General features: G+C 43.2%; 1 protein-coding gene across 5 annotated transcripts; it reads left to right on the top strand.

The window, feature by feature from the left end:
• The first annotated feature begins 630 nt into the window (after window positions 1-630).
• LOC121568825 (small G protein signaling modulator 3) lies at window positions 631-26622 on the top strand. 5 transcript variants are annotated; one of them, XM_041879263.2, is made up of 21 exons: window positions 631-748; window positions 13727-13822; window positions 14233-14318; window positions 14767-14830; window positions 16246-16445; window positions 16608-16715; window positions 16865-17008; window positions 17369-17564; window positions 19574-19719; window positions 20017-20250; window positions 20311-20493; window positions 22113-22268; window positions 22548-22602; window positions 22770-22819; window positions 23039-23191; window positions 23291-23361; window positions 23565-23613; window positions 24010-24095; window positions 24182-24304; window positions 24596-24656; window positions 25166-26622. In XM_041879263.2, the coding sequence occupies exons 2-21, from the start codon at window positions 13816-13818 to the stop codon at window positions 25247-25249; spliced, it is 2256 nt and encodes a 751-aa protein (XP_041735197.2). In that variant the 5' UTR covers window positions 631-748; window positions 13727-13815; the 3' UTR covers window positions 25250-26622. The 5 variants fall into 5 exon arrangements, with proteins under 5 accessions (XP_041735197.2, XP_041735195.2, XP_041735196.2 ...); XM_041879261.2 differs by having other exon boundaries at window positions 19987-20250; XM_041879262.2 differs by having other exon boundaries at window positions 16608-16730.
• Window positions 26623-26745: the final 123 nt, after the last annotated feature.

The raw sequence follows: 26745 nt of genomic DNA, 5'->3' as shown, positions 1-26745 counted from the left end.
GTCTCCATTGTTTATTCTGTCAAGGCCAGGCACTCTGTCTGACCACAGCTTAGAATTCCACAAACAATAGATAAATAGGAGAGTGCTATAGGGAGAAATAAGTGGGAGTGGTGGAGCTGGAGAAAAGGGAAGAGGGGGGTGTAGATCTATCTGAACAACCTTATCAATCAGCCATTCACTATCATCTATCCAATCGTGTCCAATTACTCACTGGTAATGGGCTGTATTTGCCATTGCAAGGGTAGTGGATTGATATCAGACAGGCAAAGAGCAATCAGCTAATGCGTCTGTTTACATTGAATAGACGTCAGAGAATGTCTGAACAGGAAATTCATCGAATGTAAATGCCTATTCTTTCCATACCCACTTTATTACACTCAAATATCGATATTCTACAACTTTACATTTATTCAGACATGTTCTTGGACTGAATCACTTTCAAAGTATATATTATATAATTTTAATAAATAAATTGATCCATATTCATTCATCTCAATACACGCACTCACGTCATTAATTTAGTCCAAGGCGGAAGGATATGGAGACATATTACTTTACGTACTGTAGTTCCGGGATTTGGGACTACTTTCCACATTGGAAAACACTGGAGAAGCGTAGGGATACCAAATAGAAACGCACCGCTAACAGGTGCATGACGCAAAACCCTAGTAGTACCAGCTTTGGCTATTTTTACAAAGCTGTCGGAAAACACTGGACAGCCTTTGTAATGGTACAGACTGATCATAAGGTAAGGCACACGCTATTGTAATTTAGTCACTGACACTGCACTTGTTGTAGCCAGAGCCATATTTAACATATGGTTAGCTACCTAGCTCGCCAGTTAGGTAACGTTAGCTAGCTAGTGGTTCTGTTATCAAGCAAGCTAGAACTGTACTAGCCAGCCTTCAGGCTTCATGTACGTCCATTGAATCTATCTCTCAAGATTGGCAATGTAGCTAGCTAGCTAGCTAGCTAGCATGTTCTGAACAGCATATTAGCAAACTAAAGTTACGTTAGCTAGCCAATACAATCACGAATCAAAGAATAAGTTAATGTCAAGTGATGACGAACGATAAAGGTTTCCATCCATCCAAGTCGTGACATATGGTTGGACTGTTGACATCAATATAATGTGCTAAAATATGTTATTAATAGCCGAAAAAATAAAAGTTAGCTAGTATGGCGAGTTTATTAACGAGGATTTGTGAACGGTGGCATGGATGATGGCGCTTACTACGTTTTTCACACCTTGTGTAGGCCCGCGGTAAAAAAAAAATTGTTGGAACTCAGTTGGAGTCTCAACTTACTGAGTTACAATATAGAATACATAAGGTGCAATTTCGAAATTAGCCGATGTCAGCAAAACATTTTTAGATTGGTAAATCAGTCTAGCCAGCTATCTAAACTTGTAGTAATCATGGTCAAATGAACGACCGGGGGTCCTTATTGAGATATCACTCATATCATATTAACTGTAAAAAAATAAATAAAAAAATCTGTCCATCCTGCTGCTTTGCGATCTATTGCCTAGGACAGGGCTCTCCAACCCTGTTCCTGGAGAGCTACCTTCCTGTTCGCTCCAACCCCAGTTGTAACTAACCCGATTCAGTTTATCAACCAACTAATTATTGAATCAGATGCCCTAGATTAGGGTTGAAGTGAAAACCTACAGGATGGTAGCTCTACACGAACAGGGTTGGAGAGCCCTGTCCCAGGCAATAGATCGCAAAGCAGCATCCCCGCTAAACTTTCTCATCCATAAACACAGTCAAGTGCAAATACGGTTCAGCAGCACAAATCAGCAGGATGGGGGGCATTGTTATTAGGAAGGACGTCTCCCATGGATCACTGAAATAATGCTCTTCAATCGAACACTGCTGGCACCCGCCCACCCGACTAGAATCACCACTCTCGACGGGTCTGACCTAAAAATAAATGATTATGATCACACTTCATCAATTTTAATATTATGGGGGACCTATATATTTGGCAGCCAAGCACGAGTTATCAGTGTAGCCTATTATTGTCTAGGCATTACAACAATAAAAACCACCAGGCTTCCCTCAGTCAATTACATTTGAAAAATTAAGAATTACAGGAAGAAGTTTGAAAAACCTAAGCCTGTGTGAATCGTTCTCTGGATTAACGCACATGCTTGGATAATAATTACAAAACCAACGTCTCTAGTAATACCCGTCCGAATAGGGCTATAACATGGCAAAGAATAGGCTTATCAGCGTAGATTGCGCCGCATCATCCCATGGGATCCGTCAAGGCTGTGCACAGCAGAAATATCACTGAAATATTCTAGTTCCTACACATCACCTAGGCCTTTTATAGGCTAAGTTGATGAGCAAATGGGCAGCATCATGCTCATGTCAGTCCTTTAGAACACAAATGTAGTCTTCCTAGTAGGACTCTGCAATAATGAGGTGGTGTGTGCGCAACCATTTCGGCGTGTTTTGGGAGTCAAGCTAGAGTCGACTCCTACAACTCCAACCACATGAGTCGAACAAGAGTCGACTCAAACAACAGGAATCGGAGTCGACTCCAAAAATCCTGGAGTCGTGCACCACTACTAGTGCTGAGCGATTAATAATATGCCACTTAGCAGACGCTTTTATCCAAAGCGATTTACAGTCATGCATGCATACATTTTTGTGTATGGGTGGTCCCGGGGATCGAACCCCTACCCTGGCGTTACAAGCGCCATGCTCTACCAGCTGAGCTACAGAGGACCACGAAATGTTGGTTATTTTTTTATTTTTTTAAACAACTAGCTAATTATTTGAACTTCATTTCTTTTTTTTTCTGTCAATACACTGCAGTTTCTGTAGAGAGAAATCAGATCATGCCCGACATGTGCGATGTTGTAATTTCCAACAGGCCAATGTTCTACATAGTTTAGCGCAGAAAACGTGATAATTAACTACATTGACCTATAATCCATTGCGTGGCTACTTGTCTGTTCTGTTTCTTTTATGCCTGCTATGTAAGACACAGATGAATGCATGATCAAGAGGGATACATGGAGAGCAGTTGCTTTGAGGTATTGGTATTGAGCAGTCATAAAAGTCTGCCTTATTTACTTTGAAGAATTATTAAAATAGTGATTTTTGTCAGACAGCATAGGCAGCAGCTCTATAGAGATTATTACTTGTAATGAAGTAATAGTCGTCAAATAAAACAAATGTAATATACACAACTGAAATATTGTATTAAAGTAATGTGAATAACTGATAATAAGTGATAAGCAGTCATTGGCAGTCACTACCATCATGGGAATTTTATTAATTGTTTTATTCTGTGTTACAGCATTCAACCCGCATAAAGCGTAGTGCATTTAATGTAAAAAATAAAATAAACATTCTCTCCGCCCCATGGCAAAATGAGTAGAATTGCATGAAATTAGTTATAAAATTGCAATTATTATTTCATTTTTTTGTCAAGAGGGGGGCTGCTAAAATGTTTTGCTCGCGCTGTGGATGGGGAGGGACCCAAGACAATTTCCCATAGGGCCCCAAAAGGCTAGGATCGGCTCTGACCGCATGTGCAGATATGGATATGCAGACACGGGAACCATGAACAAAGTTACTCATCCCTTGGTCAGGTGCTTGCAGGTTGTGTGTGTGTAATTTGCATCCTTATTAGCTTACTGTATCTATTAGATGTTTAAAGTGGTTTGCATTACTTTACTGCCACCGTTAAGTATTGATTTGAGGTTGTCATACATGGCTCTGTTTGTTATTGGTGTCTGGTCTGAGTGCCCAGGATGGTTGTATTTAGCCTATGCAATGCAGCAACATCACGTTTATCAGAGGAGTTAAAAAAATAACAAAATATGTCTCAGACTTCTGTACGTTGGTCCAGTGTGTTGGAAACATCTGCACGTCTCAATACTGAAATTAATGGGGAAGACTGGTACCAGGTTACTGGCTCCACCACACACACTGCCTTTGACACCTGTTGGTTAGAGACCACAGTGTGACTGATGCTGTTGCATACTGTGCTCGTTTGGATCAGAGGCAGAGCCTGTTGTTTCCTCAATAGGGAGTGATGTGTTGACATTTAATTTCCCTCTAAGCTCCTTGGAAAGCTGTGGATTTATGGATCTTTCCCCAGAATAGTATTTGGGATTTCAGAGAAAGTGCCATTTCTCATTACCGCGTCACGCGTGTCTGTATGTGGGAATAGTTGTGGGAACCTGTGATGGGGCGTGTATGCTACTGTTTGTGTGTGTTTGCGGCGCCAGCATGCCAAAGAGAATGGGGCCTGCTGATCATCATTTAGCTGTTGAGCAGAGTGGTGCTCGTGGCAGTTATTCTCTTGTGCGCGTGTGTGTTTCCAATGATATAGCCTGCTGTGACTCACCATTTGCTGACGTGACTGGCTGGCTCTGAGGGGACCTGATGAAAGGAGAGCCAGGGAGTAAGGGGATTGATTTAAGGATTTTGAGCAGAGAACAGGTCACACATATCAGACAGCAGGAGAGCGGGAGAGGTACCATCACAGCACTTCCTTTAAGAGCATTGGGCCAGTAACTGAAAGGCAGATGGTTCGAATCCCAGAGACAACTAGGTGAAAAATCTGTCTGTACCCTTGAGCAAGGCACTTAACCCTAATTGCTCCTGTAAGTTGCTCTGGATAAGAGCATCTGCTAAATGACTAAAATGTAAAATGTAGCTGCCATTTTAATAATAAATAAAGACACTTTATTTGTATAGCACCTTTCACTACAAGCAACAAAGTGCTTCACATCATAAAACAACAAAAGTACTAACAAAGAAACAGACAGGAGGAAGGAGAAAGAAACAAGGTAGATAATTAGAATCATACATTAAACACATTGTTATAAAAGTATGTCTTCAGCAGGGATTTAAAGAGGCACAGAATCTACAAGCCAGATCTGCTCTGGTGACAGAGGGCTCACACACACACACACACACACACAGGGCACTCCCAGCCTACACAGCAGGATCTTCATTGTGTAAGGTGTGGGTAAACACAGGATAGCCTCACCTTAAAATCTGTCCAGGCATCTCTCTTTATCTTGCTTTCTTCCATAATCGTCTTTAAGAATGTGGAAAAGAGATACATTTGCGCTATAAATGTGACTGTAATACCAATCCAACCAACAACCAATGCCTGTGTCGCCTACTTGTTGCCCTATACCCCCAAAGCAGGACAACCACTGGGACTAGTCTAGGACTGCTCTGGCCAGCCTCCAAACCACCAATTAATTTCTCAAATATCCTCTTCATATGCTGATACTCCCTGTCTGGATGAATGACAACTTTGTTGCAATGGCGGTTGGCCTGAAACGCTTAGCTGTTTTGCTGGCTGGCTGTAGCTATTTTGCTAATGTAGTCTATGTTTATGAGGAGGTGGTAGTGGGGCTGTTGACTGTGAATGAATGGTCTCTAGGAAGTTGTCTCAGAAGAGCGAGCCTCCTGCTGTTGCTTAATGTTTTCAAGGGGGTCGTGTTGTTGCCGCAATGTTGGTTTTCCGACGGCGTCTATTTCCATGAAGCTATTGTCGGTTACCATGATATTGTTGCCGGGAGTGATTGTCACAGTTCAACGAGGTAAACAGGATTGTAAAAGGTCTCCTGGTATTGTAAAATGCATCCGGAAATCTTAAAAGTGTGTGCGTTTTCTTTTTTCTGTGTGACATGTGTCCCTACATCACTTCCAGTCAACAAGTCTCTGGCTGTCGCTGATTACAACTTCAGTAGGCTAAGTACTGTTAGTTACCATGGACACTGTTACTAGGGCCCATGGGGGATGTAATATGTTTTTGTCATAGTGATTAGAGAACATGACTTGTTGGCTCAGAGGAATGGCAAACAAACATCTTCTAGGCTACACAGCTCATAAGACTGATGAGTTGAGTGAGTTTTCCTCCCAACCCAAGATTAAAAGACGACACTCTGTCTCCGGGGGAAACGGTCTCCATGGGTAACCAATCAGGCATTATTTTGTCTGTGATGAGGTAACTGCGTTTGCTGTCTGTAAACGCAATCTCAACTCGCTGTGATATGAGGCTGGGTATGAACTGATAGGGACACTACTGTGTGTGTGAGTTCTGTGATATCGAATGGGGATTTTCTACTGACCGTCATGGCTGCAGAAGGGTTTCTCTCCCCTCCCCCTGTTCTCTCCCTCACCTCACAATTTTAGGATTCAAGGCTTCATTATTAATTCACCAGATACAGTACCAGTCAAAAGTTTGGACACACCTACTCATTCAAGGGTTTTTCTTTATTTTTACTATTTTTTACATTGTAGAATAATAGTGAAGATATCAAAACTATGAAATAACACATGGAATCATGTAGTATAATATATTTTATATTTGAGATTCTTCAAATAGCCACCCTTTGCCTTGATGATGGCTTTGCACACGCTTGGCATTCTCTCAACCAGCTTCATCTGGAATGCTTTTCCAACAGTCTTGAAGGAGTTCCCACATATGCTGAGCACTTGTTGGCTGCTTTTCCTTCATTCTGCTGTCCGACTCATCCCAAACCGCACGTACAGACATACACATGCATGGGTCATTCTCACAAAACATTATCGTGTCATTTTTCATGACATTTCCTCTTGGATCACTGAGATTAGGATCTGTACTTGTCTATATCATAAATATGATTAGGATACGTTTTTTGATCAGATGTTATGCATTTTACCACAATTTCCCCAACTATCAATGCAAAAACGTTCATTTATTGCAACAGTTTTCAAAAAAAGTTATAAGCATATCTATTTCTAATATTTTGTAACATTGCTCCCCTAATGAAAAGGCCTGAGTTAAACATCACACTGAAAATACAAATATTACAAATGTAATTATTAACTTTTTTGTAATTTCTCATTACAGTAACACAACCTTAAAAAAAAAAAAAGGTTTTTGTTGTCATAATCACTTGTGTATACAGTACATGTTATTTATAAATTGTATTTATGCACACATATTTGGATGAAGATTAAGCCAAACTTGATTAAAGTATAAATATTGTATTTTTCCTAATCTCCTCTATCGGTGCATTACGGTAATGATGAGCAGGTTTCGGAGATGATACTGCAGGATTCACATGTGAGGCCATGTGCTAAACAGAGTGAGTAGTGTAGTAAACAACCAAAGATTTCAAGACTAAAAATAGTAGCCTACAATAAGGAAAAACTCCAGGTAAAAATACACTTTCTTGTCCTTGGCCTATATCCTAATCTGACTTTGGTGCAGGTCATGTTCTTCACATTACCGTGTCTGGTAAACACACACTCTATAAAATAAAATTGAAGTTTATTTGTCACATGCACAGGATACAGAAGGTGTAAACGGTACAGTGAAATGGTTACTTGCGTATTTGCATAGTAACAATATCAAAAACAGAAAGTGTCCCAAAAAATATTTTATAATTATTAGATAGTGCTTACCCAGACACAATTGTCTAAATTGATGGGTCATGTGAAATAAATGCTATAACCACCCCCAGCCACACATAGGTAAGTGGATGGGTCACCTATTGTCTAGACATGTACACATGTAATCACCCCCAGACACACCTGGCTAACTTGATGGGACATGTAATCATCTGGCGAAGTGGTCTTTTGTTTAGACATGTTAGCTAGCTAAACAATGAACCTGCATAATCCTAACTCGTACTACCACCAATACAAACTAATTGTCATAGCTGGAGTATGAATCTGCAGGTACCTAAAGCTAACTAACTCGGTTCAATGTTATCTAGCCAACTAACATTGGGCTATAACTAGCAATGCAAATTGATTTCTGATACGAATAATTTTACTACACAGATCATACATGTAACATTAGCTAGCGATCCAGCAAGCTAACATTCGCTAGCTAGCTAACAGTACGCTTTTAACTTGCAATGAAAACAACTTTCTGACAAAATTAGAAACGTGTATATATCTGAAAATGTAACTAGACTCTTACCCGTATACATGGATGAAAGCTTCACGGCAGACTAGAACCATTTAACTCTTGTTTGGCCAGCGTTGTGCCAAGTCACTCCGGTTCACACTGACCGTGTAGCCCATCACAACTTTTTCCAACTGATATTTGTCAATAGAGACTGCTAAATTCAGGGCATCAATGTTGTTGAGAAAAGTAGCAAAACGTTTGTAGTTCTCGATGGCTAACGTTATATACACTGCTCAAAAAAATAAAGGGATCACTAAAATAACACATCCTAGATCTGAATGAATGAAATAATCTTATTAAATACTTTTTTCTTTACATAGTTGAATGTGCTGACAACAAAATCACACACAAATTATCAATGGAAATCAAATTTATCAACCCATGGAGGTCTGGATTTGGAGTCACCCTCAAAATTAAAGTGGAAAACCACACTACAGGCTGATCCAACTTTGATGTAATGTCCTTAAAACAAGTCAAAATGAGGCTCAGTAGTGTGTGTGGCCTCCACGTGCCTGTATGACCTCCCTACAACGCCTGGGCATGCTCCTGATGAGGTGGCGGATGGTCTCCTGAGGGATCTCCTCCCAGACCTGGACTAAAGCATCCGCCAACTCCTGGACAGTCTGTGGTGCAACGTGGCGTTGGTGGATGGAGCGAGACATGATGTGCTCAATTGGATTCAGGTCTGGGGAACGGGCGGGCCAGTCCATAGCATCAATGCCTTCCTCTTGCAGGAACTGCTGACACACTCCAGCCACATGAGGTCTAGCATTGTCTTGCATTAGGAGGAACCCAGGGCCAACCGCACCAGCATATGGTCTCACAAGGGGTCTGAGGATCTCATCTCGGTACCTAATGGCAGTCAGGCTACCCCTGGCGAGCACATGGAGGGCTGTGCGGCCCCCCAAAGAAATGCCACCCCACACCATGACTGACCCACCGCCAAACCGGTCATGCTGGAGGATGTTGCAGGCAGCAGAACGTTCTCCACGGTGTCTCCAGACTCTGTCACGTCTGTCACGTGCTCAGTGTGAACCTGCTTTCATCTGTGAAGAGCACAGGGCGACTGTGGCGAATTTGCCAATCTTGGTGTTCTCTGGCAAATGCCAAACGTCCTGCACGGTGTTGGGCTGTAAGCACAACCCCCACCTGTGGACGTCGGGCCCTCATACCACCCTCATGGAGTCTGTTTCTGACCGTTTGAGCAGACACATGCATATTTGTGGCCTGCTGGAGGTCATTTTGCAGGGCTCTGGCAGTGCTCCTCCTGCTCCTCCTTGCACAAAGGCAGAGGTAGCAGTCCTGCTGCTGGGTTGTTGTCCTCCTACGGCCTCCTCCACGTCTCCTGATGTACTGGCCTGTCTCCTGGTAGCGCCTCCATGCTCTGGACACTACGCTGACAGACACAGCAAACCTTCTTGCCACAGCTCGCATTGATGTGCCATCCTGGATGAGCTGCGCTACCTGAGCCACTTGTGTGGGTTGTAGACTCCGTCTCATGCTACCACTAGAGTGAAAGCACCGCCAGCATTCAAAAGTGACCAAAACATCAGCCAGGAAGCATAGGAACTGAGAAGTGGTCTGTGGTCACCACCTGCAAAACCAGTCCTTTATTGGGGGTGTCTTGCTAATTGCCTATAATTTCCACCTGTTGTCTATTCCATTTGCACAACAGCATGTGAAATGTATTGTCAATCAGTGTTGCTTCCTAAGTGGACAGTTTGATTTCACAGAAGTGTGATTGACTTGGAGTTACATTGTGTTGTTTAAGTGTTCCCTTTATTTTTTTGAGCAGTGTTTTTCAAAAAAGCAGTGGTAGAAAGGATTATCAACACCTACTGAGCAGCTCACGTTATCGACAAAAGCATGCTACATGGCAGACTATTTCCGAACTCATCTCCTGGCATGTCCAGCCCATCCATTATCTCAGCCAATCATGGCTAGCGGGAAGATTCCTGTCTTTTTCTGTGGCTAAACCAACTATGCTCGTAATTTAACAATTGTATTCGTATTTACAGGTGGCATCAAACTTTGTTAGTAAGGTACATGAAACTTCACATGTTCGAGAAGGCATTTCTGCCCCAAAACGCATTTTGATAAATTTTAAAAAAAAAGACGTTCAAATGCCTCTCCTGTGAAGTAGTGACGTGCGACATACACCTAGCTTCCTCAAACGAGTCACATTTGTGGTTTGTAAGGTATTTTGGGATTGATTGGGATCCTAGGGGCAAACAACGTAACAAAATATGCCTATAAAGTATCTAAATATGTGAGATATGGACCAATACCTTTCTTGGGATATCAAACAACAGTATAGTTAAGTGTAAGAATGGATACACATGTCAAAATGGGGGATATCCTCCTTAAATGGGGTTACTCTTTGCTGAAACACAAACTGCAGATTGTGGCTTAAAGTAAGTTAAATGGGGTTTATACACCCCATATTTCTTGACAAAACCCTTAATCAAATAACTGTTTTACAGAAATCTATACAATAGGTTTAAGAAGTGGTCCTAGTCAATTAATATAGTTACCAGCACAACACATCCATTGACTATACATTAGAATTAGCTTATCGCTACCAAAGGAGAAATTTGTTTCATTAGCTAAATCTGCAAATAATAGGAGACAACTGTTATGAGTCAGCAAACAATTGACCACATCACTAAAGCCCATTCATGCCTCCATGTTGGTAAGGTAATGGTTCTCTGACTTTTTCCCAATTTTGATATTTTTAGCCGTTTCGGTAATGGGAAGACAAAGTGGGGTAAAGGGGGTGTTTGAGAATAAGAACCTCATTCTGAAGGCATATAAGCAAATTAATTTGTGCTAATCTAAGGACTTCTTCTCTAGATGATGCATCATGGCCATGGGTGAATAAAACTTTATTTAGAAATTGATTGGAGTTTTTACAGGAACTTGAAAAGGTGTTACGGTAATGAGATGTCCACAGACACTGTTTTTACGTAATAAATATTATAATATAAACTTCAAGTATACAATTTTTATGATTTATGGACAAACTACATCAACATATTTTGTGTTTTTATTCAAATATGTTAAAACATTTTTACTAAAGTAACATTTTATAAAATGACCCGAATTTAGTCCGGACGCATTTTGGTACTGAGAATTTGGGGTGAAAATGTACAAAATTCAGGCAAATATACAAGTATATTTCGGAAAGTATTCAGACCCCCCCATTTTATGTTACAGCCTTATTCTAAAACTGATTAAATTAATTTTTTTCCTCATCAATCTACACACAATACCCCATAATGACAAAGCGAAAACAGGTTTTTAGAAATTTTTGCACAAAAAAACAAACAAAACATATTTAGAAATTGGCTGAAAAGCCTAAAGCACTTTTATGCAATACCTGGCATTAGCTAAATGCTAAACTAAAGACAAGGAAGTTGTCCTATGCTGAAAAATACCTAATCAGGGAAGTAAAGAGGTTATTTCCCTCCTGTTCTTATAGAGGTAGTTTCCCTGAATTAGGCCTTCTTGAATCCCTTGTACCTACCTCAGGTAGGGTGGTGTACATATTAAGCCCACCAAAATATAAGTTTAGACATTTCTAGCGTATACAGCCCTAATTTTCATTTTAAAAAGTGAAGATTAATATTTCATTTATCTCTTGAAGTTTTAGGAGTATAGGTCAATGTGTGCAAACAAGATGCTACAAGAAATATTTGATAATGTGAAAAGTCTGGAGTGGGTATAATGGGTACCAAATGTACCCTTTTAAGCCCATGGGTGTTCCAAATAAACCCACCTCTTAAATAATCCATGTGAATTAATTTCAAAATGTTATCTTACAAACTGACATTTCTTTATGTAAGATTAAATTATAATAATCTCCCCTAAACTCATAAAAATCAATTGATCATTACTATTCATCATGAAAGTAGCATTCATAACAGGGAAGGTAGGTGTCCAATCGTATCCACAGAGATCAATTTGGGCCCAAGCTTTTGTTCTTGCCAACCAGTACACACCTGATTCAACTAATCATAGACTTCAATCAAGACTTGATTAGTTCAATCAGGTGTGTTACTGCTTGGTTAGAACAAAACTCTGCACCGTCACCGGCCCTCTGTGGATAACACGCCATGCACAAAGACCATAACACAAATGACTTTTTAATGAATTATCTAAAAGCTGGTTCACATTACTCATAGAATATTTGGAAACCAATTGTCTGGGATATAAATATACACTATATACTACAATATTATGCAAAGTTAGTATTGATGATATTGAACAATATTTATTTATATCCATTTACATTCTGTATACAGAGGGTGATTTTTGTGATACTGTACCCTTTAAGCCCACCTGAGATAAATGTCACATTTTACAACAATTGCATCTACGTATAACAATGCAAGGTTCATTTAACAGTAAAATAAGACAAAATGCATAAAAACAATTAGCTGTGAGTTCTATTATATTGTTGTGGTTCACAGAGTTCTGTTGCTACTGTATTGACTGTGACGTGGTACAACTGCTAGCATGAAAAAACCATATTTTCAATTGGCAAGCAATAGTAATTAATACCCATGTAGTATGCTATCATGTGCATATCAACACATTCATCTCTTAATTTTACATTAAGTTTGATCACTTATCTGAGGAGGTACTAAAAATATGATTTTTTTTCAGCTTTGAAATAGGCCACTAGTATGAACATACACAACTTCCATAACTTAATAATAAAACATCTGAGTAAAAACTGGTATGGATACAACAACCACATGAACTGATTGAAACATTAAATAGCAGAAAATTATTCTTTTTCTTCTTTGAATCCAAAATGGAAGTGGGCTTAATGGGTACACTTAACTGCTGTTCATCCAAATGCACTGAGTTCAAGTGCTACTGCCAGCTAGTCTTTTTTGTAGATGAGTTACATTTGACCTATTTCTGACATGAAATAGCCTATAAATGGAATGCCCAGAACTATTCTACTAGTGGAAGGTGTTGGTGAAGATGGGGCTTGCTTTGTAATTAGTTTATGTAGGCCATTGTATTACCCCCCACTCCCTGAGGAGCTAGGCATGTCATGAGTTTACTTTCAAGACAATAACACTCTTATAGTGTGTGTGTGGGGGAGAAGTCAAGGGAGGGCAATATTTACAGTATGTAGAGCAGCAGCAGCCATGGTCACGTTGCCATGATTATTGCATGAGAACAGTTGGTGCTTCAGGGAGTTTTATCCCTCTTTCTCCCTCCTTCACACACCCCCGCTTTCTTTCTTTCTTTCTTTCTCCCACTCTTGCTCTGATTATCGGTTCTTCCTCCTTCTCTCTCAATTCAATCTCTTTCCTCATCTTGTCTCTCTGTCTCCATCCTGACCTCCCTCTTGTTCTATCAGTTTTGATCCTGGCTACATGGTGCAGGAATAAGTAATGTGAGTCTCTTCTGTTTTGTTTGTTTGTGTGTGAGAGAGGCTGTTGCTCCAGTAGTACTGTTGCTTCACATGGAGAAGGGTTAAGGTCTTATTGTGTGCTGTGTCTACTTGTGTTTGAACTGACCCCTCCTTACTAGGGGAGGGAAGGATTGATTATGAAAGGATGTACTGATGCTGGATACCTTGCTACATGGAATTGAAGACCACACTGAACATGCAAGAGCTTTTCTGGCACTCTTGGATTCAAAAAGGAGTTCACTAAAGGGGTCTAATCTTTGGGACCTTACAGTGTGAGAGACGGAGACCCATTTAAGTTACTGGCTCAGATAGGTCATTTGTCTGTGTTGTGTTTTCTCCTTCCAGAGTCGGTGCTAGTATCTGTTGATCTCCCTCCTTTCCCAGAGTGGCTGTCTACACCAACACACTCTTCATTCATTCTGCTCTCCTCCAGCATGTCAGGTAAGGGCTCCCATCCCTCTCTTCCCCTCCTCCCTCAATCTCTGTCCTCTCCCTTTTCTTTCCCTTATGCTTCCCCCTTCATGTAGTGCTTTTGATTATCCTTCTGCCAGTTTCTCCTCTCATCCCACTCTCATTTTCTGTTCCATCTTTCTCTCAAACTCTCTGTCAGTCTATTCTCATTCAGTCCTCTCTCATCCCACCTCGCCCCTTTCCGTTCATGTTTTTTCTCTTGACCTTCTATTCTCTTTCTGTCCCTCACATTATTTGATTCTCTCCATCAGTTTCTCCTCTCACAGTACGTCATCCACCTCTTCTATCTCCCTGTCAGTTTCTCCTCTCACAGTACTCTCATTCATCTCTTTGATCGCCCTCTTCTCTCATATTCCTTCCCCCCTCTCTCTGTGTTCCAGGTGGTTACACTCCGGCCCCCGGGGGACCCTTCTCAGCCCTGACCTCCAGTATGTGGCCCCAGGACATCCTGGCCAAGTACTATCAGGTATGGACTGACCTGACAGAACCGAGATCTTGGTACTGCTGGGTTAACACTGAGGAGAGGGAGCCTCTAGCTTAGTACTGTGGTTGTCTAGGCTATTTCTGGATTCATTGAATGTGAACGTTTTTACCACTCCTGCACATGTTCATATTTTTTGCCATTCATTCTTGTTTGCACACATTTACCTATAAAATTACTGCTGAACTCCGTTGGTCTCAAGGTCTTTGATTTGTTTCAAGTTACACACCGTTTGCATATCTCAGGTCAGGCACTGTATCAAAGGGTTGCCATCTTACTGATCTTGTCCCCCTCTGCTGTGGATAATCAATCTAAAAGCATCTGTTCCGCTATTTACTGTAGTAAGCCCTTAGTTTGTCGTGATTTATCTTGTGCTTTAACATAATATGCCATGGAACTCTTTGTTGACTGCTCTTGTTGTCTCCGTTTACAGAAGGACCCAACAGAGGAGGCTGAACCGCAGTATGATGAGTTTGGCTTCAGGCTGGACAGTGAAGGTAGGAACACACATATTAGTTACCCACTTAGTTGCTTTTATTTATTCTGTATTTCAGGCAAAGGCATTTCTCACAAAGCCAATATTAGACCTGAGGAGAAAATATCAGAGAATATCTGTTAAAAGGACCCCCCCAGAGGAAGTTGCGGCCACTATTTCGACCTAACTTCCTGTCCTAGAGAGGACATGCACATTTAGGTTCCACCTCCGAAAAATGATGAAGGCTATTTATACATATTCACGAATTGGGTGTGGGAATTTCCATGATTAACATCAACAAATAGGGCATTGACAGCTGTCAGTGTACCTAGCTAGCATGCTAACCTTATCTAGCTAGCTGGCTATCTTGCTAACCTTATCTAGCTAGTTAATGTTATCTGTTGTTGCTGGTTTTCTTTTTTACCTACACCGTATTCAAAAGATTAGCCTGCTGGCTCTATGGCTGGTTCTGTAGCTGGATTTGTCATAAGCGTTGATTTAGGGAAAACTTCTCCACAGATGGAAACCACTGGCCTATCTTTGACTTCACCATCTATTGTTATCTCCATAGTTGTGGCATCTTCCATAAATTGCGTTCGCGAATCCGCCATTGAAATTGTTAGAAAAAATAAGATGAAGCTCCGGTAATATGGATAACTATTGAAAGATAGCTGGGGTGTTTAACCTTTAGGCACAGCCATGGCTGTACAGTTACAGTATGCAATGTGTGATCAATTTAATGCCGGTGACCTGCACTGATTGCCCAAATCCTATTGACCTGTTGCTGATATTGTAGATGTAGTCCACTGTAAAGGAACTGAGACACCGCTGAACACTAGGGCTGTTGTTGGGCCCATGTCTAATGGGTTAACCAACATTTTGCTCTAATCTCGTTGAAGGTGTACACACAGATGTTTGTTGACCTTTTGGTGAAGTGGTAGAATTCATTGAAACGGGAGGATAGGGGAAGCAGACCTTTGGTGGTGGAGGGGGAGAAACCATTGAAACGGAAGGATAGGGGAAGCAGACCTTTGGTGGTGGAGGGGGAGAAACCATTGAAACGGGAGGATAGGGGAAGCAGACCTTTGGTGGTGGAGGGGGAGAAACTATTGAAACGGGAGGATAGGGGAAGCAGACCTTTGGTGGTGGAGGGGGAGAAACCATTGAAACGGGAGGATAGGGGAAGCAGACCTTTGGTGGTGGAGGGGGAGAAACCATTGAAACGGGAGGATAGGAGAAGCAGACGTTTGGTGGAGAGGGAGAAACTATTGAAACAGGGGAGGACAGGGGAAGCAGACTGAGTGCCAAAGTAACAGGAAGGTAGGGGTATAACACTGAACTACAATAACTGAAGTTGAACACCATCTCTCTCTCTCCTTCCCCTTCTCCCCATCTCCCTCCTTCTCCCTCTCGCCCTCCCTCCTCCCCCTCCTCCAGATGGTGTGGAGCCAGAGCCGAGGCCAGAGCCCCAGAGAGAGGACCCCCAGCAGAGGCTGCGCTGGCAGGCCCACCTGGAGTTCACCCACAACCACACCGTAGGAGACCTGACCTGGGACCTCATCTCCCCCGTCCTGCCCCGCTCTGAACGCCTCCGCTCCCTGGTGCTGGGTGGCATACCACACAGCATGAGACCACAGGTAAGGGGGCCTAGAGGGGAAAAACAAAAGGAAAAGGCAGAATGAGACCACAGACTGGTAAGGGGAGGTAAAGTGGTCAGAGGGCCAACTCCTACTACGGTATATAACCTGATTCAGAGATGTCTGTTGTCTCTCACCCCCCCACCCCTCTGGTCGTGCTAGTTGTGGATGCGTCTGTCTGGAGCTCTGCAGAAGAAGAGGACTACAGAGATCTCCTACAAAGAGATCGTTAAGAACAGCACCAACGACGAGACCACTGCTGCCAAACAGGTACTGGATGCTGAGGTACTGTACATCCAGATGACTCCAGGTGGAGGGTTGGAATGGTACTGATGTCGTAAGATGTTTATCTCCCTTGATGAAAATCTGTGATAGAGGATCAAACGTTGTTAACCCTCCATCTCTTCCCCCTCTCTCAGATAGAGAAGGACCTGTTGCGGACCATGCCCTCCAACGCGTGTTTCTGCAGCCTGCAGAGTGTGGGTATTCCCAGGCTGAGGCGGGTACTGCGGGGCCTGGCGTGGCTCTACCCAGACATCGGCTACTGCCAGGGCACAGGCATGGTGAGGAGGACCTTCACTGTACTCTATTGTGTTGTTACGGTCTATACACTTTTCTCTGGCTGGTAAAGACCTGGCATATTACCATCCAGATCCCTTTCAGAAAAGGTTTTCCTGCATTTTTTAAGAACCTCTCACTCTCTCCCGCCTCCTTCCTCTTCTGCACTTTTAAAATAGTACTTTGATCATGTGTTCTTGATTAACTCTTTAATCTAGGGAGTTTGTAATACCTCTACTGTCATTTGGATTTGTAAACTTTTGTATGTGTCCAGTCTGTATTTTCGCTGCAACCGAATTGCCCTACGGGGACAACAAAGATCTGATCTATTCTGTTCCTTTTCTTCACCCTCTCCCCATCCCCAGGTGGTGTCATGTCTGCTGCTGTTCCTGGAGGAGGAGGACGTGCTGTGGATGATGTGTGCCCTGATCGAGGACCTGCTTCCCCCCTCCTACTTCTCCTCCACCCTGCTGGGGGTCCAGACGGACCAGAGGGTCCTCAGACAGCTCATAGTCCAGTACCTACCAAGCCTGGACAGGCTTCTCCAGGAGCACGACATCGGTGAGAGATAGGGGGTTCTTTACACCAACACTCACACTTATATTTTCCTACTTTGCTGGTAGCTACTTTATTGAGGGAAAAGGTACTGTGACTATGTGGTTGTCTCACCTACAGTGAGGGAAAAAAATATTTGATCCCCTGCTGATTTTGTACATTTGCCCACTGACAAAGAAATGATCAGTCTATAATTTTAATGGTAGGTTTATTTGAACAGTGAGAGACAGAATAACAACAACAAAAATCCAGAAAAACACATGTCAAAAATGTTATAAATTGATTTGTATTTTAATGAGGGAAATCAGTATTTGACCCCTCTGCAAAACATGACTTAGTACTTGGTGGCAAAACCCTTGTTGGCAATCACAGATCGTCAAATGTTTCTTGTAGTTGGCCACCAGGTTTGCACACATCTCAGGAGGGATTTTGTCCCACTCCTCTTTGCAGATCTTCTCCAAGTCATTAAGGTTTCGAGGCTGATGTTTGTCAACTCGAACCTTCAGCTCCCTCCACAGATTTTCTATGGGATTAAGGTCTGGAGACTGGCTAGGCCACTCCAGGACCTTAATGTGCTTCTTCTTGAGCCACTCCTTTGTAGCCTTGGCCGTGTGTTTTGGGTAATTGTCATAGTGGAATACCCATCCACGACCCATTTTCAATGCCCTGGCTGAGGGAAGGTTCTCACCCAAGATTTGACGGTATATGGCCCCGTCCATCGTCCCTTTGATGCGGTGAAGTTGTCCTGTCCCCTTAGCAGCAAAACACCCCCAAAGCATAATGTTTCCACCTCCATGTTTTACGGTGGGGATGGTGTTCTCAGGGTCATAGGCAGCATTCCTCCTCCAAACACGGCGAGTTGAGTTGATGCCAAAGAGCTCCATTTTGATCTCATCTGACCACAACACTTTCACCCAGTTCTCCTCTGAATCATTCAGATGTTCATCGGCAAACTTCAGACGGCCCTCTATGTGCTTTCTTGAGCAGGGGGACCTTGCGGGCGCTGCATGATTTAATTCCTTCACGGCGTAGTGTGTTACCAATTGTTTTCTTGGTGACTATGGTCCCAGCTGCCTTGAGATCATTGACAAGATCCTCCCGTGTAGTTCTGGGCTGATTCCTCACCGTTCTCATGATCATTGCAACTCCACGAGGTGAGATCTTGCATGGAGCCCCAGGCCGAGGGAGATTGACAGTTCTTTTGTGTTTCTTCCATTTGCAAATAATCGCACCAACTGTTGTCACCTTCTCACCAAGCTGCTTGGCGATGGTCTTGTAGCCCATTCCAGCCTTGTGTAGGTCTACAATCATGTCCCTGACATCCTTGGAGAGCTCTTTGGTCTTGGCCATGGTGGAGAGTTTGGAATCTGATTGATTGATTGCTTGTGGACAGGTGTCTTTTATACAGGTAACAAGCTGAGATTAGGAGCACTCCCTTTAAGAGTGTGCTCCTAATCTCAGCTCGTTACCTGTATAAAAGACACCTGGGAGCCAGAAATCTTTCTGATTGAGAGGGGGTCAAATACTTATTTCCCTCATTAAAATGCAAATCAATTTATAACATTTTTGACATGCGTTTTTCTGGATTTGTTTGTTGTTATTCTGTCTCTCACTGTTCAAATAAACCTACCATTAAAATTATAGACTGGTCATTTCTTTGTCAGTGGGCAAACGTACAAAATCAGCAGGGGATCAAATACTTTTTTCCCTCACTGTAGCTATCTTAAGATTAATGCACTTACTGTAAGTCGCTCTGGATAAGAGCGTCCGCTAAATGACTAAAATGTAAATCTAAAAATGTGCATAGGGATCTACTACCCAAGGGGAGCTATAGTTGGAAGAGGAGACTGGGGTTAGAGAGGTGTGTTGGAGAGGGATGAGGAGGGGAAACTGCAATAACGAGGCTTTTAAAGTCTAGTGTTTAAAGGCCACAAACATTGCTAAGAATGCCAGGTGGGGTGTAGGAGACCTACCTGCCTGTGTGTCCTAACCTTTACCCTCCCCTCCTCCCCCAGAGTTGTCTCTGATCACGCTGCACTGGTTCCTGACGTCGTTTGCCAGTGTGGTGGACATCCGCATCCTGCTGAGGATCTGGGACCTGCTGTTCTACCAGGGCTCTGTGGTCCTCTTCCAGGTCACACTGGGCATGCTCAAGATCAAGGTGGGATAGTTACTCTCTGACTCTGATTGGCTGGCTGGTTGCTGGTTTGATTTTAAACCAACCCCTATCCCATAGACCTGTGTAGATCAGAAAGGATTGGATAGGTATTGAAATAATATGGTAATAACTCCACCTCTCTCTGATAAGCTTGAAATGTATTTTTCTTACTACATCTATCCAACCTTTTCAGATCTACAGGCCTACAAGTGTCTTGGGGATTTGGGATTGGTCATTCCCCTATTTAACCCTCTCCTTTCCCCCCTACAGGAGGTTGACCTTCTCCTCTCTCCCCTACAGGAGGAGGAGCTGGTGTCCTCGGAGAACTCGGCGTCCATCTTCAACACGCTGTCCGACCTGCCCAGCCAACTGGGTGACGGGGCTGCAGTACTGGGGGAGGCCATGAGGCTGGCAGGGGCGCTGTCCCAGGACACGCTGGAGGCCCAGAGGAACAAACACTTGGCCTACATCCTCAACGAGCAGGCCCAGCTCAACACCAACAACTCCCACACACTCAACACCAACCTCAATAAGGTGAGTGGTCTGATAGTAGAAGTGTGTGTGATAGCATGTCTAACCAGAGTGTGTCTATAGGTTGTGAGGAGACAGTCGTTACGTAGGAAGTCCACTCTGAGCTCTCTGTTGTGGGGTGAGGATGAGGCGGAGGCGCTCAAGTCTAAGAACATCAAGCAGACAGAGCTGGTAGCAGCGCTCCGAGAGGCCATCACCCGCACCGCTGAACACTTCCACTGTCTGGACCCCCGACACACCAGCACTGTGAGTCTCACTACTGAATCAGATTACTGAATCATATAGCTGTCTGGACCCCCAACACACCAGCACTGTGAGTCTCATTAATAAATCAGATTACTGAATCAACTCACTGAATCATAATTGTCTGGACTCCCAATACACCAGCACCGTGAGTCTCACTCAGTGGTGGAAAAAGTACCCAATTGTCATAATTGATTAAAAGTATAGATACCTTTTTAATAGAAAGTTACTCTAGTAAAAGTGAGTCACCCAGTAAAATACTACTTGAGTAAAAGTCTAAAAGTATTCAGTTCTAAATATACTTAAGTATCAAAAGTAAATATAATTGCTAAAATATACTTAAGTATCAAAAGTAAAAGTATAAATCATTTCAAATTCCTTATATTAAGCAAAGCAGACGTCACCATTTTCTTGTTTATAAAATGTACAGATAACCAGGGGCACACTCCAACACTCAGACATCATTTACAAAAGACGCATTTGTGTTTAGTGAGTCCGCCAGATCAGAGGCAGCAGGGATGACCACGTGTTCTCTTGAGAAGTCTGTGAATTTGACCTTTTTCCTGTCCTGCTAAGCATTGAAAATGTAACTAGTACTTTTGGGTGTCAGGTAAAATGTATGGAGTAAAAAGTACATTATTGTCTTTAGGAATTAAGTGAAGTAAAATAAAAGTTGTCAAAAATATAAATAGTAAAGTACAGATACCCAAAAACAACTACTTAAGTAGTACTTTAAAGTATTTTTACTTAAGTACTTTACACCACTGGTCTCACTACTGAATCTGATTTACTGAATCATATAATAGTCTGGACTCTCAAAACACCAGCACTGTGAGTCTCACTACTGAATCAGATTACTGAATCGACTCAGTTTCACTGACCCTGCGGTTAAGAGAGAAGCTGTCTTGTAGTAAGAAGTAGCTGAGCTCTCGCTAAACACCATGCACAACGTCACCTTAGCCTATCTGGCACAGTGACAAAGCTAGCTAGGGAGTCCCTCCCTCCTCCAATTGGTTATCGTGTGGTCGCCTTGCTGCTAATTTGCATGAACCTGGGACTTTCTGAACTCTGGTGTCTGAGCTCATAGTCGCCGGCCTTTAAGTCGCTGAATGTATGCATCTCTTGTGTCCTCCCCCATGCTGGGCGCCGAAGACGTGGATGTCGATTAAGGCAGCCCCCGCCCCTCTCTGATTCAGAGGGGTTAAATGCGGAAGACACATTTCAGTTGAATGCATTCAGTTGTACAACTGACTAGGTTATCCCCCTTTCCCATGACTGATCTCCAGTAGTTTGATGGCTTTAGGTAGTGCCTGGTGTAATCGTGGCATGAGTCATATAATTGAATACTTCCCCTGTCTGGACCCCTGACACAGCAGCCCGTGAGTCATGTTACCTAACAATGAGTCACTCGGTCATTAAATCAAATCACTGAATCAATGGCGCTTCACACTGCGACACAGTTAGTTAGGAAATAGTAGTCATTCTGATCGACATGTTTGTGACTCACCTGATGCACAAGTCACTTTAGCACATTCTGAGCTAATTTGATTAGATGAATCTATGTCCCTCCCTCTCTCGCCTTCTCTTCATCTCTCTCTCTCTCCCTCTGTCCCTCCTCTCAGGACCTGACTCCAGACTACTCCATGGAGAGCCACCAGAGAGACCACGAAAACTTCCTGGTCGTGTCTCGTAACCGACGGAGACGGGCCAAAGCCCTGCTGGACTTTGAGCGCCATGACGATGACGAACTGGGCTTCAGGAAGAACGACATCGTCACGGTAAGTGGACAGAACACATACATGTAACGGAGTTAAGAACGTGCTGTGAGCTCACTCCACAGCTAGCTTTAAATGTCGACATGTATTTGTACAGCTCAATCTGTTGGTAAGTTGTCAAGGAGGGTGGTCACGTGTGTTTGTGAGCAGAGGATCACTAGTTGGAGCCGGTATGGGACAATGGAGGAAGCTATACTGTTAGCAGCACACTGTTTCACAAACACAGTGTAAATATGTATGTGGAAACTAACTCTCACTCATCCCTCTGTTTTTCTCTCTCAGATTTTTTCCCAGAAGGATGAGCACTGTTGGGTGGGAGAGCTCAATGGGCTGAGAGGTGAGTGGAAACACCCCATCTCTATCCCAATCTCCCTTCTACACATCCTGTAGAATGTCCATCTCTATCCCAATCTCCCCTCCACACATCCTGTAGCATGTTCTAGTCCATGATTTTCTAACACTAGGGAACCTTCTATCTCATGATCTGTTGTTCTCTTACTCCAGGTTGGTTTCCAGCCAAGTTCGTGGAGATCCTCGATGAGCGGAGCAAAGAGGTTTGTCAGTGAATTATTGTATAGTCAAAGTCTAGTAAAAACTGATTTAAATTTGTCAGTGCTCTTTTAGTGGATATATACAGTCTATGGTGTTGTCAGTTTGTCTAACTCCAGTACTCACAGAATTAATCTATGGTTGTCTGTTGTCCCCAGTACTGCCAGTATTAACTGGTCTGTTGTCCCCAGTACTGCCAGTATTAACTGGTCTGTTGTCCCCAGTACTCTCTGGCGGGTGATGACTCGGTGACGGAGGCGGTGACAGACCTGGTCAGAGGGACGTTGTGTCCTGCCCTGAAGGCCATCTTCCAACACGGCCTGAAGAAACCCTCCATACTGGGAGGACCCTGCCACCCCTGGCTCTTCTTAGAGGAGGTAGGAGAGAGAGGGTGTGAGTTGAGTGTCTGTCTGCTTGTGTGTGTCTGTCAGTCTGTGCTATACCTGACTGTTCTTTGGTCTGTTTTCTCTCCTCAGGCAGCCAGTAGAGAGGTGGAGAGGGACTTTAACTCAGTCTACTCCAGACTGGTGCTGTGTAAGACATACAGGTAACTTAAAAAGAGAGACACACACACACCTCTGGACCATATGAACAGCTATGATTCCTACACAGTTGTCTTAGTTGTGCGGTGCAGTCCATCAGTTCTCCCTCTCTCTCTCTCTCTCTCTTTCCCCCCTTCCCCCCTTCTCTCTCTCACTCCCCCTCTCTTCTACTCCTCTCTCTATCTTCCCCCTCTCTCTCGCCCCCCAGATTAGACGAGGATGGCAAGGTTCTCACACCAGAGGAGCTGCTCTACAGAGTGAGTCCTCTTGTAAATGTTATCCTATAACAAGCCTGGTTACATACATACATCCTACCACTAAAGACTTCCTCATCCCATCTCCAAGATCTGAAAGAACTGTGTAATATGGAACCGAGTTCTCTATTAAACTTACAGTATCTTGGCCAGGTCGCAGTTGTAAATGAGAACTTGTTCTCAACTGGCTTACCTGGTTAAATAAAGGTGAAATAAAATACAATCTGTATTTCAGGTGCTTTCAAAGGGGGAATGAGGAAGTGCCTAGTGGTAGGGACAGATAGGCTGTACAGGTCGGCTGTTAGAAACTGTGCCTTAGGCTACAGATAGTTTTGCAGTGAATGTTTGCTTCATAAGCATTTGTTTCAGTGATGCTTCAGCGCCCTCTGTCTCTTTCAGGCGGTGCAGTCTGTCAATATGAGCCACGACTCTGCACACGCTCAGATGGACGTCAAGTTCCGCTCCCTCCTCTGCGTGGGCCTCAAGTGAGTCACACACTCACTCAGAGAACCCGGCTGTCCGTCGTATCAGTGAACACTCACCCTAACCCCCCTTCTCTCTCCCCCCACAGTGAGCAGGTGTTACACCTGTGGTTGGAGGTGTTGTGTTCCAGTATGCCTGCAGTAGAGAAGTGGTACCAGCCCTGGTCCTTCCTACGCAGCCCAGGATGGGTCCAGATCAAGTGTGAGCTCAGGTAAAAAATGGACACAGATGCACATGAGAGAGAGCGAGACAGTGGGAGAGATTAAGAGAGATTGGAGAGAATGATTGAGGAATAAAACAGATTTGTGAGCGAAACTGTGAGATCATAAGAATATTACGTGCCAGCAGAATATTACGAGATTAAATCAAGAGATTAAAACATGTATTAACAGCTAGATTATTTTGAAAGACAGAGGCCAGGATGAAGTGAAATGGATATAATATGGTGTATGTCTGAAAATGGTAGTTTGGTTTTAAAAAGGTTGTTGTGATGTTTCCTCAGGGTTCTCTCAAAGTTTGCCTTCAGTCTCTCTCAGGACTGCGAGCTGCCTGCCAAGAAAGAGGTATGTGTGTGTGAAACAGGCACACAAACACACACACATACACCCTGGGAACTCATGCCTGTGTGTGGTCTTGCAGAATTCACTCGTTCTCAGAGAAGAGGTTGCAGATGTGTTGGTTGAGCATTACCTCTTTAGTTGGGATCTCTAGGTAAACTCTGGTCAATGTATTTGGTCTAGTTACTCAACTCTAGTTTCCTATTCTAGTCCCTAAACCCATAATTATCCAAACGGAAGCTATTCCTGGTTCAGTTGTTGGAGAACGTAGCTTGTTGGAGAACGTAGCTGGTGATGGTAGAATAGTGAACATTGGTGAAAACTGTCCCCCGAAACCTCCCTCAAACACACATGCACGCGAACACACCCTTACGCACGCTGCATGCATAAACGCGCACACCTCACCCATGCCCCTTTCACCTCCATTGTGGACATTTTAAACTGCACCCAACAACTGCTGTTCCTTATACACTCCCTTTAAACAAACAGTTTATTTCTCTTTTGCCTCCCTCCAGGAGAAAGATCAGAGGCCACTGAAGGAAGGAGTCCAAGACATGTTGGTGAAGCATCATCTCTTCAGCTGGGACATCGACGGCTAGACACACACACACACATATTCCACACACCCAAAGCCTGCAAAAAAACTCCCCTCCCCACACATGCTGTGTGTATACCAGAGTGATCTTTCTGTCTCTTTCATATTGACTGCTATGTCAGAACCCGCTACTAGTGTTTCCATCACTACCTCTCACTAGGAAGTATTGTATTGTTCAGACACTTGATCATCATTCTACAAACACATTGGTATGCATCGTGGTTTCCCCTCCTCGTCTCAACTAAACTGTATCCGAAGCCTTGCTACTGAGGATTGTATCCCCGTATAGTACACTATGGGGAATAGGGGGCGCGTTCAGCACGACGCAACGTTTTAGAACATTCAGATAGAAATAGGCATTGTAGAACAAACATGCCTCTCTGACATGTAGAGTAAGGAATAACATCAGCTCTATTCATGGCATTTCTATCTGCAAGGTTGAAACCAGGAAGTTGATAGTCCTGGCTGTCGCCATGGCTCTTAGTTCTTGGGTGAAGCTACTGTGTATGTTGTGTCCACACTAGTGTTTGATACTTTAGACTACGTGTGGAAGACATACAGAAAGTGCTCTGATGTAGCATTCCTTAGGTACAGAGTAGGCACCTCTACTGTGCCATATGAAGTATTTCCTCAGACTCAAGGACTGGGGTGTATCACTAGGAACCAAACGGAACAAAACTGGGAGGAATGTACCTGAATTTGTCCCATAGAAACGTGTTTTTGTTGCACAATATTTTCCGTTGCCAAACATTTTGCTACGGTGTGCACTACTTACGCACTGATCTGATGTCCTAGTAGCACCTGTGTTCACAAGTGTCCTGCTACCAGTACTGTAGTAGGATGTGCTGATTGAGAAGTTTAACGTACTCCACAACCACCCTGTCGATCCGTGTTGGCACCCAACGTTATAGAACAATCCCATTCTACTCTGCCTTCCGGCCACTATTGTCTTGAAACGTTTGGTGCCAACGTGGCACCGATGAAAATGACTCTCAAACCAAGTTTGTCCCTTGTGGTAATGTGTGTGGGCTACTAGACAGCCTGAAACCACTGTCTGTGCACCCATTGTATCTGTAGTAGTCAATTTGTGGTGACTGGGAGGAACTACATCAGAAAATGAAATTGTTACATGTATGAAAAATGAGATCTATGATTTATAACTATAATGTCAACATTTCCTTTTCATTTCAGTTAATTTCTTTGTAAAACAGTCTTCATATTGAGATGTGTTACGATGGGTGTGTCCACCCAACATAAAAACAATTGGCTTCCATCTTGGTGTGTAATGACTGAAGAAAAGCCACTAGACTAACACACATCCACCTTGTACAGTAATGTTACACTATATACATAAGAAAATAAACATCTATATCAGAATCTCCCTTTTGTGCTCTCTACGATGATATTAAATGAAAGGCAGTGTATATTTAACCATCAGAAAATGGTGGTACACTAACCCAATAACCTGTAAGCCTTCCCCTCACCTTAACCCTTAGCACT

This window comes from Coregonus clupeaformis, unplaced genomic scaffold, assembly GCF_020615455.1.
Source record: "Coregonus clupeaformis isolate EN_2021a unplaced genomic scaffold, ASM2061545v1 scaf0697, whole genome shotgun sequence".
Lineage (NCBI taxonomy): Eukaryota > Metazoa > Chordata > Actinopteri > Salmoniformes > Salmonidae > Coregonus > Coregonus clupeaformis.
The sequence above is the reverse complement of the archived record's forward strand: the minus strand, read 5'-3'. Positions and strand labels throughout refer to the sequence as shown.

Coding starts and splice junctions, on each gene's coding strand:
- LOC121568825 (XM_041879259.2), top strand. Junction 14,831..16,245: donor CTTCAGGCTGGACAGTGAAG/GTAGGAACACAC, acceptor CCCCTCCTCCAG/ATGGTGTGGAGCCAGAGCCG. Junction 19,720..19,986: donor TGGGCATGCTCAAGATCAAG/GTGGGATAGTTA, acceptor TCCCCCCTACAG/GAGGTTGACCTTCTCCTCTC.